The 13,852-nt window shown below is 42.4% G+C and overlaps 1 protein-coding gene across 1 annotated transcript in view; it reads right to left on the minus strand.

Moving 5' to 3' along the window:
• Positions 1-13,852, minus strand: part of SENP7 (SUMO specific peptidase 7) — a 44,433-nt gene that overhangs the window by 23,519 nt on the left and 7,062 nt on the right. Inside the window, exons 3-5 of the mRNA XM_075072473.1 lie at positions 9,067-9,116; positions 8,112-8,219; positions 2,908-3,005 (exon numbers count right to left, since the gene is read on the minus strand). Coding sequence (XP_074928574.1) covers positions 2,908-3,005; positions 8,112-8,219; positions 9,067-9,108 — 248 coding nt within the window. The 5' untranslated portion in view covers positions 9,109-9,116. The remainder of the gene's footprint in view (positions 1-2,907; positions 3,006-8,111; positions 8,220-9,066; positions 9,117-13,852) is intronic.

A 13,852-nucleotide genomic window follows, 5' to 3' on the forward strand; every position in this document is an offset into this window, starting at 1 on the left:
TGGCTGCAGGTGTTCTAATTAAAGTAGCTATCTCTACTGCCTTCTAGAAAGATCTTAATTGGCTCCAGGTGCCTTGATTAACCTGGAGCAACTGCCATTTGGTTACCAGGGTACTAGGGATTTGTTTAGCGTAGGGCTAACATACCTGTTTCTCAGTACTTTACTGCAGCCATCTGGCCTTGCCCCATCACAATACGTACTATCCAGTTGCTACAGAGCAGATGTTTTCTATGTAATTCACTAGTAACCTCTGAGGCAAACCAAAACATACCAATGACAAAAAAGGTTATCAGTATAAAGATTCCATAAATCACACCACCTCACACATTCACTCACTTAAGAGGTCTGAGAACATGCTTGTATCTAACTTCTCAGTACTTACTGCTAATCATGTTGGTTGGCTTTGTTTTCCTTTGACAGCTGACAAGAACAACTTATTTATGATCTGTCAGAGATCCCATAGTGATGTATATATTTGAAAGGTGACCTGGAAACCAATTTGGGGGGAAAAAAAGCCACAAGAGCAGCAGGTGCTGAAATAATAATCTTTACCTAAGGAGTAACAGTTTTCATCTAAGGATCTCAAAGAATTTAATTGGCACAGATTCACAGATAATAAAGCCGCAAAGAACCATTGTGATCATCTAATCTAACCTCCTGTATAACACAGGCCAAAGAATGTCCTGACTTAGGCCACACTTAGGCTACACTTACCGGGGATCTATGCTGCTGCGATCGATGCAGTGGGGATTGATTTAGAAGGTCCAGTGAAGAACAGCTAAATCAACTGTAGAGCGCTCTTGAGTTTACTCCAGTACTCCACCAGAACAAGAAGAGTAAGGCAAGTAATGGGGGAGTCTCCCATTGACGCAGCGTGGTGGTGACACCAGAGCAAGTCAACCTAAGCTACACTGACTCCAGCTATGTTATTCACGTAACTGGAGTATAACTTAGATCAACTTACCCACATAGTGTAGACAAGGCCTCAATTACCTGTTAGATTTGTATTCCTAGTTTGATGTTGCCATCCAACTTTGTGAGAAATCTTACAACAAAGTAAAGCTTGTAATTAGGACTGTTAAGTAATTAAAAAAATTAATTGCAATTAATTGCGCTGTTAAACAGTAATAGAATACCATTTATTTAAATATTTTTGGATGTCTTCTACTTTTTCAAATAAATTGATTTAATTACAACACAGAATACGTGTACAGTGCTCACTTTATCTGTGTTTATTACAAATACAGTATTTGCACTGTAAAAAAGAAATAGTATTTTTCAATTCACGTAATACAAGTACAGTAGTGCAATCTCTTTATCATGAAAGTTAACTTACAAATGTAGAATTATGAACAAAAAACCAACAGCATTCAAAAACAAAACAATATAAAACTTTAGAGCCTACAAGTCCACTCAGTCCTACTTCAGCCAATCGCTCAGACTAACAAGTTTGGTTACAATTTGCAGGAGATAATGCTGCCCACTTCTTATTTACAATGTCGCCTGAAAGTGAGAACAGGCATTTACATGACACTGTTGTAGCCAGCGTCGCAAGATATTTACATACCAGATGTGCTAAAGATTCATATGATCCTTCATGTTTCAACCACGATTCCACAGGACATGCGTCCATGCTGACGACGGGTTCTGCTCAATAACGATCCAAAGCAGAGCGGACCGACATGTTCATTTTCATCATCTGAGTCAGATGCCACCAGCAGAAGGTTGATTTTTTTTTTTTTGGTGGTTCAGGTTCTATAGTTTCTGCATCCAAGTCTTGCTCTTTTAAGATTTCTGAAAGCATGCTCCACACTTCAGCCCTCTCAGATTTTGGATGGAGTATTGCAGCTATCTTTAGAAATCTCACATTAGTACTTTCTTTGTGATTTGTCAAAACTGCTGTGAAAGAGTTCTGAAAACGAACGTGTGCTGGTTCATCATGAGACTGCTATAACATGAAATGTATAGCAGAACACAGGTAAAACAGAAAAGGAGACATACAATTCTCCCCTAAGGAGTTCAGTCACAAATTTAATTAAAGCATTTTTTTTTTTAAACGAGTATCATCAACATGAAAGCATGCCCCCTGGAATACTGGCCGAAGCATGAAGGAGCATATGAATGTTTAGCATATCTGGTACATAAGGATCTTGCAACGCCAGCTACAGCAGTGCCATTTGAATGTCTGTTCTCACTTTCAAGTGACATTATAAACAACAAGCAAGCAGCAGTATGTCCCGTAAATGTAAACAAACTTGTTTGTCTTAGCGATTGGCTGAACAAGAAGTAGGACTGAGTGGACTTGTAGGCTCTAAAGTTTTACACTGTTTTGTTTTTGAGTTAAGTTATGTAATAAAAAAAATATCTACATTTATAAGTTGCACTTTCACAACAGAGAGATTGCACTACGGTACTTGTATGAGGTGAATTGAAAAATACTATTTCTTTTATCATTTTTACAGTGCAAATATTTGTAATAAAAATAATACAAAGTGAACACTGTACACTTTGTATTGTGTTGTAATTGAAATCAATATATTTGAAAATTTAGAAAAAGATGAAAAAATATTTAATAAATTTCAATTGGTATTCTATTGTTTAGTGAGATTAATTATGATTTTTTTAAATTGTGATTCATTTTTAATTGTGTGAGTTAACTACAATTAATCGTCAGCCCTACTTGTAATCTATTTATGAATTTATAATACCATACGATTACTGCATAAACACATCCCTAGCCATTAATCTCAATTTGAGCTTTCTAAAGAGTTATGAAAGTAGTATTTGTATTCTCCTAATAATTGTGTAGAAAATAAGGATACCTGTGTTCAAGAAAGGTTTGTAACACTCAGAATAGGTAAAACATTATAATGTAAAATGAGCTAGTTTTGATGTGAGACATCTTACCCAATTGTTGGTCCTTCGCCAATGAAGCTGGGTCTGTCAAAGTCCCTTTGTCTTTTCCACTGTGGATAAGGCTCTTGATTTCTTGCCCTTAATTTCCACTGCAATTTTAAAAAAAGGTCTAATAATGAAGAAGTTTTAAAAATGAAATGACGGTTAACGTATGGGGAAGAGGTAAGGATAGATGGAAGAGTGATGAGAAGGACAGAGCTTGAAAGAACATAACTGCTTACGTAGTATAAAAGGCCAGCAGCAAAGAAAACCAGACATTCAATTCAAAGAATATAAAGTATTGAAAACACTATGATTTCCAGCATTTGTATGAATAGCACCAACCAGGTGTCAAATCTGCCCTTTCCCTAAGAAATTTGACTGTTTGTGCAGGACAACCGGATTATTAACTTTTACTTAAGAAAAGAGCACATGTGCTTTTGCAGTGGGTTTGTTCAATATCAATCATGAGCCAGTAAGACATCTGCCTAGCTTAATTCCCTTAACAAGTGACTTAATTTGATATATGTCAGTATACCCAGACTGCGGCGCTCAAGCCGCAAGTGGCTCTTTAATGTGTCTCGTTCTGCTCTTTGCAGCACATGATATTAAAACACTGTGTGATTTAATTATTAATCAGTCTAAGTTATTAACCAATCAGGATGCTTTTTACTATGCAATTAACCAATTAAGTTATCAACTTTCACCAAGTTACTAACTTATTTGCTCTGAGAATAATACATATAAAAACTAAAAATTTCCCTGTCATTCATACTACTGTGCCTCTTTTGGATAATGCTGATCGCTAAATTAGCTCCTGAACCACAGAGGTCTGAGTATCACTGATCTAAATGAATCAACCAAATCTTCACTTTAAGATCTGAATGCTCTGTAATGTTAAAAACTATAGCTGTTAGACTGCCTCCATGATGGGTGGCATGGCAGAACCCTGTTTCACAACATAATGGTGAGACACAATTGTTACTAATGCCCTAAACCATCAGTTCCTTTTTGACCAGTAATTAGTAACAAGAAACTATAGAAACCCAATGAGTTCTCCAAAGCCAGAGACAGTCTTTATGTCCTTTCTGTCCCCTCTATTTTCAGGAGAGCTGAAGAGATAAAGGAGCATATATCAGCTTTCAGAGAGAGAGAGAGAAAGAGAGAGAGACCGACCAGAACATATAAATTGACGCCAATGGATCAGCACGATTGAAAGCACACAAGCAAACTGGGCCTCACTCACTTCTGCAGTAGAAGGCTTCGATGGGGAGACAAAGGGAAATCTGAAGATTTCACACACACACACACATATATACAAATGAATCAACTAAGTTTGGGTTGTGCCCCAAAGAAAGTATCCATCCCCACTCCAAAATCCTGAGGGTCTGCCTTACGCATAGTGGTGTGGATCATGGTGGATTGCCCCCAAAACTGTGAAAGGCTGGTGGCAAAAAACTGTTCTGCAGGCCCACCCAAAAATAGTAAGGCTGGCTCTGCCAACTACAGCAGGTAACTCCATCTCTACCACCATCAGGGAACAATGGGACATTATTTGTTGCCAGTGTAGTACAGATCTGTCTAATGGAATTCCACTGAAAGCTTCAACGACAATCCCTGTCACGGATGATATCTAATAAGGAAGAAAACTAGCAGGCAACACTATGAAGTACATCTCCAAGATGGACATTGGCTCCTACATGCAGATGAAACATAAATCTGTTTAATCATGAGAGCTAAATTTAAAAAAAATAAGAAGAAACAAGCAAAAAAACCCTGAGAGATCAGAAGGGGCCAAATACAAATAAAGGACTTAAAACACAGAGCCCTCAGTAAATAAACAGCAGGTAAGAAATGAGGCTAGTGGAAACGGATGCTGTAATAGCAGGAAGCCAAACTTTAATTATTTTAAAGGACACTCAGTCCAAGCAATTAACTTTGTTAAAGTGTAGGGAACTTATCTGCCAATTTCCCTAGCAGGAAGAGAAGTGATGTTGGCTACCACAGCTGACATGCTTCTGACTTAAGACTTATCATAACGTAAGGTTCAATTCCAGTTGATGACTAATAATGCAAAATATGATAGTCATGCAGCCTCTCAGAGGCTGTGAATTAGTGTGCTTTAGCGTGATCCAGTGGCTGGAGCACTAGACCGAAGGTCAAGAGACGTGAGTTCTATTCCCAGCTCCCGAACTGTGACCTGCTGTGTGACCTTGGACAACCCATTTTATAAATGCACCTCCATTTCTACCTGTAGAATGGGTTGATATTTACACAGCTTTGTAAAACATTTTAAAGTAATCTTGTGCATTGCACTCCCTTAAGGTTAAACAGTGTTATTATTAAAGGGAGCAAACACCCAAGTGACTGCAAGGCCCAGAATGAAGCTCTCAGATGTATAGGAGCATAGGGAAGCTGCAGAAAGCTAAGAGCTGTCCAGATTAGAAGCTTAGGTGTTTCTTAAAGGTGGAGCTAGGTGGACATCAAGAAGGAGATAATCTAACACCCAAATTGCAATGACAGAGCAAGTCTTGCTACAATTACTTTCCACAATAATTGTGAGGGTATTGGGAAGTGGAGCAGTGAGAAAAGGAGGTAGCTGGAGAGAATCACATGCCTTATTCCTAGCTTCTGAGCAGTGTTGAAACGCCCCAGAGAAAAGTATTGAATGGTGTTACGCACAGGGTAACAAGAATGTCAAAACCTAGGAGCAAGTAAATGCAGAGGTTATGCCTACAGCAACAGAGCTGAAGATAACGATGGATCCAGAAGTCATAAATACATACAAGAACAACAAGCTGATAGAGCAGTGATGTTTAAAAATTAGTCCATATGTGCATATACCTGTACCCCGATATAACGCGACCCAATATAACATGAATTCTGATATAATGTGGTAAAGCAGTGCTCGGAGCAAGGGGGCTGTGTGCTCTGGCAGATCAAAGCAAGTTCGATATAACGCGGTTTCACCAATAACGCAGTAAGACTTTTTGGCTCCCGAGGACAGCGTTCTATTGGAGTAGAGGTATATATACTGCAATCTCCAACTCAGTAGCACTCAAAATTACATAGTAAGTACAGAGATCAAGGAGCCAAGGACACTGGTAAGAGTGTACCACAGAGTAACAAGGCAGTTTACTAGTGAGAAGCCTGTTGCTTCCGAGCACTCTGATCCCAGTTACACACAGGAACACAGATCAAAGAGGGACGAGAGGATCTTCAAGATCTATTTTTAACTGCTACATAAGATAAACATGTTAGCAATTAGAAGAAGGTTAGGTTTAGTACATTCAGCAAGTGGGGAATACTAAACCTCTTCATAGAGAGATTCTTCCTGAACATACTCTTCTGACATGAAACTTATAAAAAGCTAAGCAGCTGATTCTACAAGATTGTAGGTCACTTGAAGAGAATCTGTATTTTGCACCAAACCAACTCCCCCATCCTCCAGATTTAGAATACTTTGTTAGGAAATAGATAGTCACCACCTGATTACCTAAACTGTACGTTCCCCTGTGCCATCCCCTCCATCTGTGTTGTCTTTAAGAGTGTAAAGGGCAGTTTTTTACAAGCACCTAATGGATTCAGGAGCAGTGACTTTCAATGGGACTTGTGCTCAAAAGTCCTTTATGTTCTTTAGAAAGCTTCAGCCTAAGCTCTTCGGGGCAGAGCCTATGCCATCATTTCTGTTTGCACAGCAGCTAACATACTGTGGGCATGATCAGAAATGACGTTTCAGTGGTGAGTTAAAATACTACTTAATAGTGTCATAATACATTCCTGACATCAAGCATCTTTATATCTCATTTCATGAATTTTGAAAGTAAATTACTTGGTAATTATTTGTTTCTACAAATCACGGAGAAGATTAAGACAGTCTTTAATACGGAATCTTTTCAGCAAAAGAAGACTGTCTAGGCATGGATGAGTCTTAATATCAAAATTACAATGTTGCCAACTCTCACAATTTTATCTTAAGGCTCACACTATTTCATGTTTTTCTTTAAGTCCCATCTCTGGGAGTCCAGAATCTCAGTTTTGATTTTTTTTTTTGAAGTAAGTTTCTAATCCACATGGTTGCAGAGAAAAGCTTCACAACATGACATCAGTTTAACTCAGTGGTTCCCAAACTGGGATTCGTGAACCCCTGGAGGTTTGCAAAATGTTACAGGGGGTTCTTGGGAAAAAATTCCCTAATGGCGGACAGAGTTGTCCCTAGGGACTCCGGGCAGCACTGGGCCAGCAGCCCGGAGCCCCTGGACTTCCAAGAGCTAAGCAGATCAAAGCAACCAAATCTATTACACCGAAGAGATTTAAACTTCAAGACTCCTTAGAAGAAATGAAAAGAGAGGTGGATACTTTTTGCTGTTTTTAAAATTTAATAGGCAGCTAGTATTGTTTTTTAAATTATTATGAAGAACAAGTTTAAGCTTTGTTGTAACGTGCAATGTTTGCCTAGACTGGTTGAGACCCAAATGCTTATGTACGAGGAACTCTTCGACTTCTTAAATACCTTGATGCTGTTTCACATCTGATACTCCTGGATGAAACATAGGAGCCTTGTCTTATAACAGGTTTATTCAAAGAGATACAAGATACAAAAGTGAGATCTTAGAAAAGTGTTACCATTTTCATAATGTAATAAAAATACTGTAATGATCCATAATAATTAATAATAAATAGTGTGTAATAAGCATGTCATAAAAACAAATTTAGTATTTCCAAGATCGACGCTTTTATAATTTATGCTCAGGTAATGGAGAAAATCCCTGGAAATATTCATTTTTAGGAGGGGGTTCGCGAGACTTGACATTTTTAATGAAAGGGGTTCACAGGTTGTGAAAGTTTGGGAACCTCTGGTTTAACCTGAAAACTCAGAAACCAGAAGACAAAATGAACCCCAAATGTATATTTTTTTTTAAAAATTATTTTTAAGATAATCTCATGGGGGTGGGGGGAGGTGTTTCAAGCCAGGCTCATGATTTTTGAACATGTGGGGCTGGCAATATTGCAATCAGGTCCTCATACTGCAACCCAAGCCTCTGTCTCGTTAATGACAGCCCCGCCCCACCCACACTCCTGCAGCTGAGACCTTGTTTGGATAGATGGAAAACAGTGGTCAATTTCAGAACGAACAAGAAAAGTATAATGTGTTCCTAACACATTTCATTTTGAAAAGTTTCAGACAAAACAGATATTAAGTAGCTTCTACTTACCTCTTGTAAAGGGCAGTCCCATTGATGGGACTCTGTGAGCCTTGACAAAGGGGACTGAACATGGACATCCTCTGACTTTGTGTTTGGTTTCTTCTTTGGTATGCGAAACTGGAAGTAGAGAATGTTAGTTTTACATTAATTATCAGTTAAAATTAAATGATTCAGCTCTCCCCTAGCACTGTGAATTCATGTATTTTCACCCTTCTCACCCCTCAGGCCCAGTTAAGAACATGGAAATAGAGAAATACCGACTGTAACTTGAATTTGAAGGTAGTATTTATGGTTCCCTATTCCTGGTTTGTCTTTCCTATCACACTAGAAAATTAATTTTAAATCTTAATAGACTGGGCGGGGGAAAGCGGAGACAAAAAACAAACAAACAAAAATCCTGAGTTAAATTCATTAATTACTCCATGCATATGCCTTCAGGATAAAAATAGATCCACCTTCCACTTGTAACTTCCTCTTCTTTTCTGATTCACTTACATCCAGTTCTAATCTTAGCATGCCAGTTTCATGGAAAGATAAAGAGAAAACAGAAAGAATACAACTTTCAAAGAAATCAACCTACATTTTCTCAAAAGAAGAAGTTTTTAAAATCCCCTCTCAAGAACAATAAAACCCCAAAACAATACTTCTGAGTTGACAACCAACATCTACATATCATAAAGGACCATTGGCTGGGAACCACTGCTACAGGGAGCTGAGGGGCTCCATGCCTGCAGACGCTCCAAGTAAACAAAATGACAATGTATTAGATATTCAATTCAATGATTCCATGGAGTTTAAAACATAAAATTCTGGTGTAGACCAGTTTATAAGCCGACCCTCACTCTTTGATGTTTCATATTTGGCTTATGAACAAGTTTATACAGTATATTTGCAATTTCTGAAATTTTTGCAAGTACATAATGCCAGGACTGCAGAATTTTCTTATAAACAATACAAAACTTACTTTCAGATGACTTGATGCAGAAGTTTTTCCATTTCCTTCCATAACTGTTGCTATTGTAAATAGATACAAAATCAACTTAGTAATTTGTACTTTACTTGTTCAGAGTTTATAAACATTAACCAATTAATTCTTTCAACATCCTTGGGACAGATGGAGGTAAGCATTCCTAGGACTTAAAATAACCTACTTGCCTCTAATGAGTTTAAAGCTTTCCCTGCCCACTAGGTGGGGGAAAGTCAATTATGTTAACTTCTCCAGAACCTGAGATTTCATTAAATACAAGTATCAGAGGGGTAGCCGTGTTAGTCTGGATCTGTAAAAGCAACAAAGAATCCTGTGGCACCTTATAGACTAACAGACGTTTTGGAGCATGAGCTTTCGTGGGTGAACACCCACTTAGCCAGATGCAAGTTTCTAGTCTTTAGAATTGCTAACATAAATTTATTCAGTGCAGTTTTCCTAAGTGCTCACCACTGCTGCAGCTTAGAGCCTTCTCAAGTTCAAAGACTTAGGCCTTGGCTACACTGGCGCTTTACAGCGCTGCAACTTTCTCACTCAGGGGTGTGAAAAAAACACCTCCCAGAGCACTGCAAGATACAGCACTGTAAAGCGACAGTGTAAACAGTGCCGCAGCGCTGGGAGCGTGGCTGCCAGAGCTGCAAGCTAATCCCCATGAGGAGGTGGAGTACGTGCAGCGCTGGGAGACCTCTCCCCCAGCGCTGGCGCTGCGACCACACTCACACTTCAAAGCACTCCCATGGCAGCGCTTTGAAGTTTCGAGTGTAGCCATACCCTTATTTTGATGGCTGCTATTCTGCAGCTCTGAAACTGATCAAAGTCAGGTGTATCATTCTGCTGTTGCATGCAATTGCTTTGAGCAACAGAAGAAACAGGCACTGCACTTAATCATTGTAGACACCTATATGCTGAAAGAAGCTCTGGGAGGACTAACAGAGAGAAAGCTCTTTCTCCTTTCTAGACACCTACTGACCAAGGCAGATACGAGAGACAGAGCACCACTCAGGCAGGGTTCAAGGACTGTGTCCACGCAGGAATTCTAGCAGCTCGTTGGGAACTGGAGTTCTCACCAGCATTTGGGCCCAGACAGCAAGGCATCTCCTGTTTTATACCTTGTAGCCAGAGGAGGAGATTTCATAAGCCTTTGAGTCCTGATTAACCCCATTTTACAGACTGTGAAAACGAGGCACAGAAAGCAACCTACCCCAGACTATGAGGCAGTTGAGTGACAGAACTAAGATTGTAACTCAAGAATTTCTGGCAGAAAGAACTTCTACAAAACTCTTCCTCACAGGGAAGAATATAGCTTGAGACCTCACTGAACTCAGTGCGAAATTATTCTGCCAACCTTGCTACTGCCTCTTGGGGAGTTGGATTAACTACAATGATGGGAGAACCCCTCCTGTCACTCTAGTGAAAGTACACGCTGAAGCACTATAGCTGTCTTCTAGTGAAGACATAGCCTGATTCGGCACCTATAATTAATGGATATTTTTTACCTTAATCTCTCAGTTCCTCTGTTCCCCATCTGTGGAATGGGGATAATTCTGCTCCAACAAACATGGGTGTTATGAAAATAAGGTTTGTGAAGCACTCAGATGCTGTAGTTGTGATTTCTATAGAAAAGCCCATGAGAAAATTAATAATTCTATTTTCAGAGCAGGGTCTGAATAGTGAGCAGTAAATAAGGCATGAGGCTGGCCACATTGAATAGCGAGGAGATTCTTCTATCGACCTAGTGCTGTCTACACCAACGGCTAAGTTGACTTGGCTAAATTGCTCAGCAGCACGAATTTTTCACACCCCTGAGGAATGTAGCTGGGTCAACCTAACTTTTTAGTACATACCTGGCCTTAGAGAGACAATTTTTCAGAGTACTTTGCAATATAACACTTTGTATGTTCAAAATACAGTTCCCATTGACTTCAGTTGCAGCTGTAACTGCTCAGCACAACTGCAAATCAGACCCCAGTCTCAAGTCGGGCACCCAGAAAAAGATGAAACACACATATAGTGATAAAGTACTCCTGAGGGAATTCTGCACCAATGCATATGCGCAGAGTTTATGTCCTCTGCAGATTTTTTTGCTCCCTCCTCTTTGCTATCCCCACAACACCCAGACACCCCACTGCTGAGTCCTAACCACCTTCATCGGGACTCCCCTGGAGAGTCCCATTACCATTGTATCCAGATCCCCCCTGCACCCAGATCCGCCACTGAGCCACCCACACCCAGACTGTCCCACACAGAACCCTAGCAACCCACACCTGGATCCCCCTACACTAAGTCTCTCCACACTTGAATCTTGCCTTCCTGAGCCTGCCTGCCCACACCTGGTGCACCTGGCATGGAGGGGAAGGGCACTGGGGTGTTTCTGGGGCGGACCCAGTCCTTGTGCTATGTCAGTGTTGTGTGCAGCCTCACCCCTGAGTCCATGTCCTCCCGTGATCTCCCACCTCTATACAGCCAGTGGCCTGTACTCCCCTGTGCCACGCTGGAGCCTCCATATTTATTTTAAAATATTGTGGACAGAATTTTTAATTTTTTGGTGCAGAACGCCCTCAGGAGTATTTGTGAAATGCTTGGTTTCAGTGACTTTCCCAGCATCACATAAAGACTCTTAGGCAGACCCACGGATAGAATTCAGTTTCCCAAGGCAGCACTGAACTGTCTTAACCATTAAATCATTGTGACCCATGGACGCCCTGGTGCCAACTGTCTGAGGGCATAGGGGTTCACAAAGATCTGGTATCTTCACACTAGTTTGTCAATGTGCATCACATAAGGTCTCCACTAACAGCCTGTGTCACATTGGTAGTCACAATCCTTGCAAAATGTATGGATGGATAATATGTAAGGAGTTATGTATGTTATGTGCCTGTCACCGCCCCCACCCAGTAGCTGTCGCTGCTGCCGCCTTCCGGGTCGGTGCATGCAGGGTCCTCACAGAGACCCGCTGCCCTCGGTTGTGGGACCCTGCAACATTATGTTCTTGAGAATTGTGACTTGTTACCAGGTAACAAACAAGTTTCTTTCAGGCAAATGAGGTTTATCTGACTGGTGATATATAAATTGAGTATTGTATGATTCACAAAGATGCCTATTTACACTCTGAGCCCAGTGCTAAGAAAGGAACCATAAAATCTTCAAAAGAAGGGATTTCCAGTAAGAAACAATCCTAGGCAATTTCATTCTCCAGTCCTCAAAGTTTGTAGTCCCAGTGAAAGTCTCTTTGTCCTGTCAACCCAGTTCCCTTCCCTATCTGATAGGTATCTCTCCTTCCCACCTGGCCTTGGTTTACCCCTCATTTTCTCCCACCCCACTGTCTCCCAGTCCTAGTCTCCCTCCTCAGGCTCTTGGTCCAGTTTCATTGCTACCCCGACCCAGTTTCTTTGCCCAGCCACTTACGTTGACCAGACAGCAAATGTGAAAAATCAGGGTGGGGGGTGTAATAGGAGCCTATATAAGAAAAAGACCCAAAAATCTGGACACCTGGTCACCCTACAGCCTCTCCAAGTTCTTCCCCCATACCCTCGTTCCTTGTCAGATCTGTCTGACCTTCCTTTCCCTGCTACCCCCCACTGGCTTCCCAATCCCATCTGTGAAGTTGGAATAATAAAACTTCCTTCTCTTACAGTGATGTCACAAAGATTAATGCACACATTTGCGAGGCACTCATATAGGGGGAACAGTAGCTCAGCATCACAGAAAGGCTTAACAGAGTTGCCAGCTTTCATCATACATCGAGCCCTTGCTCCGGGATTCATGAGATTCCATGAGTCTGGCTCTTATACCAGTATAACTATGTTCCTTTTAGAGGTGTAATCTGGTGCTTAACTAGCACACCTTTATTAGCACCATCCTCACGCGGGCGGACGCGGCTATCCCGGTGTTAAAGCACCTTACACCAGGCCAGCTCATCCCCCAGCACGTTTATAGCGTGTCACCGCGACCACACTGGGCGGGTTGTGTCCCTGGCTCTACTGCACTGGGGTAGCTGATGCATCACAGCTGGGGCCTGCAGACAAGGCTTTCACTTTGCTGCTAAGAAGTAAACGCCTAACCCCTGGCCCCCAGCGGCACAGAAAAGCCCGTGGTCCTCCAGTCCACCCCTGGGACCCCGTCCCCCACGGTGCGCTTTAAACCCGCCATGGGCGAGACAAACCGGGGCGGCTGCGGAGGACAGGGAGGGGCTCACAGGGCTCTTACCCCTTCGGCCCTGCCGCCCCCCTCCAGGGACCGCGTCTCTGCCCCAAAGCCGGGGAGGGGGGATCGCCCTGGAATGGCGCCAGGGTCTCCGGGGAGGCTGGGCTGGAGGGAGCAGGGGGCTAATGACCGGGCCTGTGCTGCGCCCGCAGAGCCCGTGGCCTGGCCCCGCGCTGCCCCCGCCCCGTGGTTACGGATCCCCCCAGCTCACCGGGCCGCGCCTTCCCAACTCCGCTCGTCGCCGCCACAGCTCCCCGGGGTCCCCTCCGCCGGCGCCTGCGCAGCTTTCCCGGCTACTTCCGGGCCGGGGCCCGGGCCTGTCACCGCCCCCACGCAGTAGCCGTCGCTGCTGCCCCCTGCCGGGTCGGTGCATACAGGGTCCTCACAGACACCCGCTGCCCTCGGTTGTGGGACCCTGCAACATCGCCCCACAAACCCCCAAACACTGCCCCCAACTACCTCCCCCATCGGATTCCGCTCTCTCACTGCCCTACAGCCCCCAACCCCTCCGCCCACCAAATACCAACCTCTTGTTCCCCGGACCCTCTCCACAATCCCACAG

Source organism: Chelonoidis abingdonii, chromosome 1 (genome assembly GCF_003597395.2).
Source record: "Chelonoidis abingdonii isolate Lonesome George chromosome 1, CheloAbing_2.0, whole genome shotgun sequence".
NCBI classification, from domain to species: Eukaryota; Metazoa; Chordata; order Testudines; family Testudinidae; genus Chelonoidis; species Chelonoidis abingdonii.